This window comes from Zonotrichia albicollis, chromosome 4 (assembly GCF_047830755.1).
Source record: "Zonotrichia albicollis isolate bZonAlb1 chromosome 4, bZonAlb1.hap1, whole genome shotgun sequence".
Classification (NCBI taxonomy): domain Eukaryota; kingdom Metazoa; phylum Chordata; class Aves; order Passeriformes; family Passerellidae; genus Zonotrichia; species Zonotrichia albicollis.
Genome location: NC_133822.1, coordinates 25,367,141 through 25,373,029, shown reverse-complemented (window position 1 = coordinate 25,373,029; position 5,889 = coordinate 25,367,141). Strand labels below are relative to the sequence as shown.

The following is a 5,889-nucleotide window of genomic DNA, read 5'->3' as shown; positions in this document are numbered from 1 at the left end:
ACCGGAGAGAAAGCCGCCAGCCCGGCGCTGAGAGGGGGTGGTGGTGCCGGGGGTGTCCGCTCCCCCCGCCCCGCACGTGGGGCCGGGGCCGCCGCGCTCCCCGCACACGCCGCACACCCCGCACGTTGCAGGGCACACATGCCGCGCCGGCTGCAGGCTCGGCGCACACGCGGGGACACGCGGGGACACGGCGGCCGGGACACGCACACGCGGGGACACACACGCACGCACAGACAGCGCCTCGGCCGGGGCACGGGAGAGAAGAGCATCCCCTTCCCGCGGGCACCCCGTCCTTCCGCCGGCAGGAGGGTCCTGGCGGGCCGCCCGGCGAGGGGCGGGGGCGCGGGGCTGCCCGGGGCCGGGGGGCACGGCCCGCGCTAGCCCGTGCCGGGGGTGCCCGGTGCCGCCCGGTGCCGCCGCCGGAGAGCGGGGGGCGGCGGGGCAGGGCCGCCCGGTGCAGCCCGGCGGCAGTGATGTGGCAGCAGGTCGGGTCACGTTGCCGGCCCTGTGCTCGTACCAGTGTGAGACGGGATTAGGGAGGCGGCTGTCGGTGTCGCCGCCGCCGGCGGGGAGCGGGGGCTGCGCGGGCGCGCCCGGCGCGCAGGGACGCGGGCGGGGGGGCGGGGGGGTTCCCGCCCCGCCCCGTCCCGGGGCTGCTGCGGCCGGTCACGCTGCACCGGTGCAAATCCTCTGCCAATGTCACCCCCTGCGCCCCTCGGGGATGCGGGCTGCCCGAGGGCAGCGCCAACAGCAGATGTGTTTACATTCGAGATAGACATATTTTTATATGTATGTGCCTCTATACGTGAGTCCGTCTGTACAGAAGGAGCGCTTCTGCCGCGCTCTGGCGTTGCAGGCAGATCCGGCTCCCGTCCAAAGGTCGGGAGGGAGAGGAGCCGGCAGCAGCGGCGGCCGGGCGGGAGCACCGGGGGACGAGTGCTGCGGCACGGCGGCGCCGGGCCAGGGAGCGCTCCGCGCAGTAACACGCGTGTGCGTGCGCCCGTTCGTGCCCACGCATCCTATAGAAATCTATAGAAAACGTATGGCGAACGTGACCCCCTAACCGCACCCCCCAAGAGAGGGGCTCGATTATTACCCCCTGCATCCCGTAGGCACATTTTCCACTGGCAAGTCTCCTCCCCGGACGCAAATAAAAAAAAAATAAGAATAGAATAATAAAAGTAAAATAATTTCATAAGTATTCAAATTATAAAAATCATAAAAATAATAAAACCACAGCGAGAGCGGCAATCATCGCGGCGGTAAGGCTGACGATGACAGCGGCGGCAGCAGTAACACGGGGGGAAGCCGCTGTCTCGCAGGGCGGCCCCGGGCGGGCGGCGGGACCCCCCCCCGTCCCCTCCCCGGTCCCGCCCCCGCCCGCGCCGCACGTGAGCCGGGTGCGGGGCTGGCTGGCGGCGCGCGTGCCCCGCGGGCAGGCGCGGCGGCGGCGGCGGCGACGGCAGCGGCGGCGGGAGCTGCGGGCGTGTGCGCGGGGAGCGCAGCGAAGGCGGGCGGGGGGGAGCGGCAGTGGCGGCGGAGGCACTTGGAGGGGGGGGGACGAACCGCCGCACACTTTTGGCCACTGCACGGGAGAGGGGGGACGGAGGCTGCATGTGCGCAGCGTCGCTCGCGGATCTCCCGAGACTGATCTCAGCATCCCGCAGGCTCAGTCAAAAGCAGCGACGAAACATCAGCCGCTGCCAGACATGGATGAAGGAATCTCCCGCTTGCCGGAGAGGCAGCTACTGGAGCATAGGGATTTTATAGGGTAAGGCGCCGGGGCACTATCTCCGTCTCGTATCTCTACGGCGTTTCGTCTTCTTGAGAAAGTGCTGCGAAGCGCTGGGAGCGGCGCCGGCTCCCCGGCGGGGCGCGGGGCTCGCCGCCTCCCTCCGCTGGCGGAGCCGGGCGAGCCCTTGCCCGGCCCTTCGGGCAGAGCGCTGGGCGCCCGTGTGCCCACTCGAGGAGGTGCTAGGCAAGCTATCGCTGCACTTGCCCATGCTGGATATTTGTGTTTTTCTCCAGGCTGGACTACCCTGCCCTGTATATGTGCAAACCCAAAAGAGGAGTGAAGAGGGACGAGAGCAAGGTAAGGATAAGTTTCTGGGGCTCTCTTCTCGCTTAACCGCTTAATTTGGGCTCGCTGAATTTTGCAGAGTAGCTTCGCTCTCAAGAGCATCCCCGGGGGGCTGCGCATACAACTTGCCCCCCGAATCACAAGTGGGTTTACGAGCGAGCTGGCACGGCGGGGAGAGCGGTGCCTTGACGATAATTTGCGCGGCATGTGGTCCGCATGACATTTGTTTTGGTTTTGATCGGCGTTCCGAGGGACTCTGCCTAACACTTGGCTTTTCCGGGTTTTGCTAATTAGGAAACGTACAAACTGCCACATAGACTGATAGAAAAGAAGAGGCGAGACAGGATTAACGAATGCATTGCCCAGCTGAAGGATTTATTGCCCGAGCATCTGAAACTAACGGTAAGGTGCCCAGGAGCGTGTGTGCCCGTGCGGATGCAGGCGCCGCCAGCCTGCCCGCTGCGCATCCCCGGCACGCCGGGCTGCCCGACTGCTGCCCGCCTGCTGTCCTGGCCCTAATGCCTCGGGGGCCGGTCTCACCCAAGTTGACGGAGGCCGCATTTGGCGGTAGCCAAAACGTGCCGGGAGGTAGCCAAGCCGCCCCCTACCCTTGCCTTTGCAGACGCTGGGACACCTGGAGAAAGCGGTGGTGCTGGAACTGACTTTGAAGCACTTGAAAGCACTGACAGCCTTAACAGAGCAGCAGCACCAGAAGATAATCGCTTTGCAGAATGGTAAGCGGGGTCCGGGGGGCAGCGCCGCCGAGGCGCACCGGGGGCGGGCAGGGGGAGGCGCGGAGCGGGGCGCTCCATGCCGGAGCCGCGGCTGAACGCTGTCCCCGCTCGGTCTCCCCCGCAGGGGAGCGGTCCATGAAGTCTCCGGTGCAGGCCGACCTGGACGCCTTCCACTCGGGCTTTCAGACGTGCGCGAAGGAAGTGCTGCAGTACCTCTCCCGCTTCGAGAGCTGGACCCCCCGCGAGCAGCGATGCGCGCAGCTCCTCGGCCACCTGCACTCCATCTCGTCGCAGTTCCTCCCCGGCCCTCAGCTCCTGTCCCCGCCGCCGGGCCCCCTCAGCAAGGGATCCTCCTCCTCTTCCTCCCCGCCCGCCCCCCCCTGCGCGCCGGGCCACAAGCCGGAGGGCCAGGCTAACTGCGTGCCCGTCATCCAGCGGACTCACGCCGCCGAGCTCAGCGCCGAGACCGACACGGACACGGACAGCGGCTACGGCGGCGAGGGCGAGGCGCGCCCCGAGCGCGGCCCAGCGGCGGCCGGCGGAGCGCTGCCCGCCCTGGTCATCAAGCAGGAGCCGTCGGGGGACGAGGTGCCCCCCGCGCCCAAGCGGCTGAAGCTGGACCGCGGCGGGAGCCCCATGCCCGGCCCGCCGGGGCTGGCGGTGCGGGGAGCCGAGGCGGCGGCGGCGGCGGCGGCCGCGCTGGTCAGACCCGACGCCGCCCTGCTGGGCTCGCTGATGGCCCTGGGGGCGGGCGGCGGCGGGGCCCCCTTCGGACAGCCGGCGGCGGCCCCTTTCTGCCTGCCCTTCTACTTCATCTCCCCCTCGGCCGCCGCCGCCTACATGCAGCCCTTCCTGGATAAAAGCAGCCTGGAGAAGTATCTGTACCCGGCCGCCCCCATCCCGCTCCTCTACCCGGGCATCCCGGCCCAGGCGGCCGCCGCCGCGGCAGCAGCCGCCGCCTCCTTTCCCTGCCTGTCCTCCGTGCTCGGCCCCGAGAAGGCGGCGGCGGCCGCCACCGGGCTGCCCCCGACGCCCCACCTCCCGCACCCCTTCGTTGCCGCCGCCGAGCACGCCGAGGAGCCCGAGCCCGCAGCCGCCGAGGAGCCCGGCGCCGAGGGCCCGTGAGACGGCCCGGGGGCTCCCGCCGCCGCTGCCCTCCCCTCGGACTGAGGGGCCGTCGGGCCCGCACTTGCGCCCCCGGGTTCCTACGGAGGGCAGGGGTCGCCGGGGCCCGTGATCGCCGGGAGCTGGCGGCCGCGGAGTGCCCGGCCCGGCCCGGGGGAGTCCCGCTGCCGGGGCGGCAGGTCCCGGAGCGGCCCCCGCAGAGGACCGTCGAGGATAAAATTTGCTACTCAGTATTTTTTTAATGTTTGGCTTTATAAATGCGTAAATAAGGAAAACAAAACAAAACAAAACAAAAAAAAAAGAAGAAGAAGGAAGAAAACATAGTAAGGATACTTTTTTTTCCTCTCTATATAGAGTAATTAAATGTGGCACCTTATTTGGAATGGGTTTATACATTGTGTCCCTAAGTCCCACATGGGAACTTGCACTTGTTGTCCGGGAGACCTGGATGGGTTCAGGGTGAGGGCGGGAAGGAGGCGAGGGAGGAAGGGTAGAGCCCAGCACCTGTGCTAGCACTTTATGGAGAACCGGAGTGTGGAGGATGCCCTGAGCCCAAACCTGCAGTGCCTTGAGCACCCGGGGATGCCGCTGGCTCCAGCAAGTTTTGGGTGTGCAAGGAAAGGAGGGTCAGACCCATTACATAACCTTGTGTTTATTTCTTTTTTTTTTTTTTTGGCTAAGGTATACAGGTGTGGCAAGTGCATTTGTTCTCACCCCATCTTTATTTAATTCAGAATGTTCCCGAGAGATTTTTTTCCCCCCAAACTTTGCTGTATAAAATGAATGTTACTGCACTGAACTACAAAAAGAAACCCCCTTCTCTTCCCCTAAGAAAACACAGAGCAACTTGTCAGCCTGAGCTCATTTTATCCTAAATTCCGAGTGACACAAACTGGAGGCCGTAGGTAAACACCTCGCTGTGCAACCAGAACTGATTAACCCACTTGGGGTAAGTTTCCCATATGGGTTTTCCCCTCATCCCATGCTCAAATACTGCGTTTTCCCTTTCTGGAGACAAACCAGACGCCAGATAATCACACAGATAAAGCTTTTATAATAAGGCTTAAACCAAGACCTTGCCTAGATATTTTTAGTTTGTTGCCAAGGTAGCACTGTGAGAAATCTCACTTGAATGTTATGTAAGAGGTGAGACACCACAGCCTGGCGAGGAGTGTGTGCGTGTCCGGGGTCCGTCAGTCCGTTTGGTGCATCTGCTGCTGCTGTTGCTACTGTTTGCCTCAAACGCTGTGTTTAAACAACGTTACAAAAAAAAAAATCTTACTAGCCTACAGAGTGGCTGTATGTAAATAGTTGTTAATACATCCAATTAATGACGTCTGACATGCTATTTTTGTAGGGAGAAAAATATGTGTTAATGATATTTTGAGTTAAATATCTTTTGGGAGGATTTGCTGAAAAAGTTGCACTTTTGTTACAATGCTTATGCTTGATACAAGCTTATGCTGTCTTAAATTATTAAAAAAAAATAAATCCTGTCTGCAAGAAACCAGCTGTTTTAGAACAGTTTAGTATGTGATATATTAGAAATCAATCTTTATATTCAGTATTTTCCAGCACTCCATGAATTCTATTATCTAAATATTTCCACACTATTTTGTGATTTAAAAAATTCTTAATAAGGAATAAAAACTTTAATACACAAAATGGGGCTGTCTACTAATTAAAAATGCAATGATAATACATAATATTTGGTGCATCGAGCTTCAAACTGTATGATTGTGTGGTTGATGATGATTTAATTCACATTTTTAATCTGGGTTTGAATTTGCTGGGTTTCCTTTAACTCTCTCTGGCAAACTCTGGTTTAATATGTGCACATTTCACAAAGCAAACCCGTGGAACACACAGGTTTCTTCCTGACATCTACTTTTTTCCCTCTTCTTTTTGCAAAATACTAATCTTTAAAATTAACACTTGTCAGCCCTGGTG

The 5,889-nt window shown here is 60.6% G+C and overlaps 1 protein-coding gene across 1 annotated transcript; it reads left to right on the top strand.

The window, feature by feature from the left end:
* The first annotated feature begins 1,162 nt into the window (after nucleotides 1-1,162).
* On the top strand, nucleotides 1,163-5,274 carry BHLHE41 (basic helix-loop-helix family member e41). Its single transcript, XM_074539166.1, has 5 exons — nucleotides 1,163-1,771; nucleotides 2,029-2,092; nucleotides 2,375-2,482; nucleotides 2,703-2,814; nucleotides 2,939-5,274. Exons 1-5 carry the CDS (start codon nucleotides 1,275-1,277, stop codon nucleotides 3,937-3,939), a joined length of 1,782 nt encoding a protein of 593 aa, XP_074395267.1. The 5' UTR covers nucleotides 1,163-1,274; the 3' UTR covers nucleotides 3,940-5,274.
* Nucleotides 5,275-5,889: the final 615 nt, after the last annotated feature.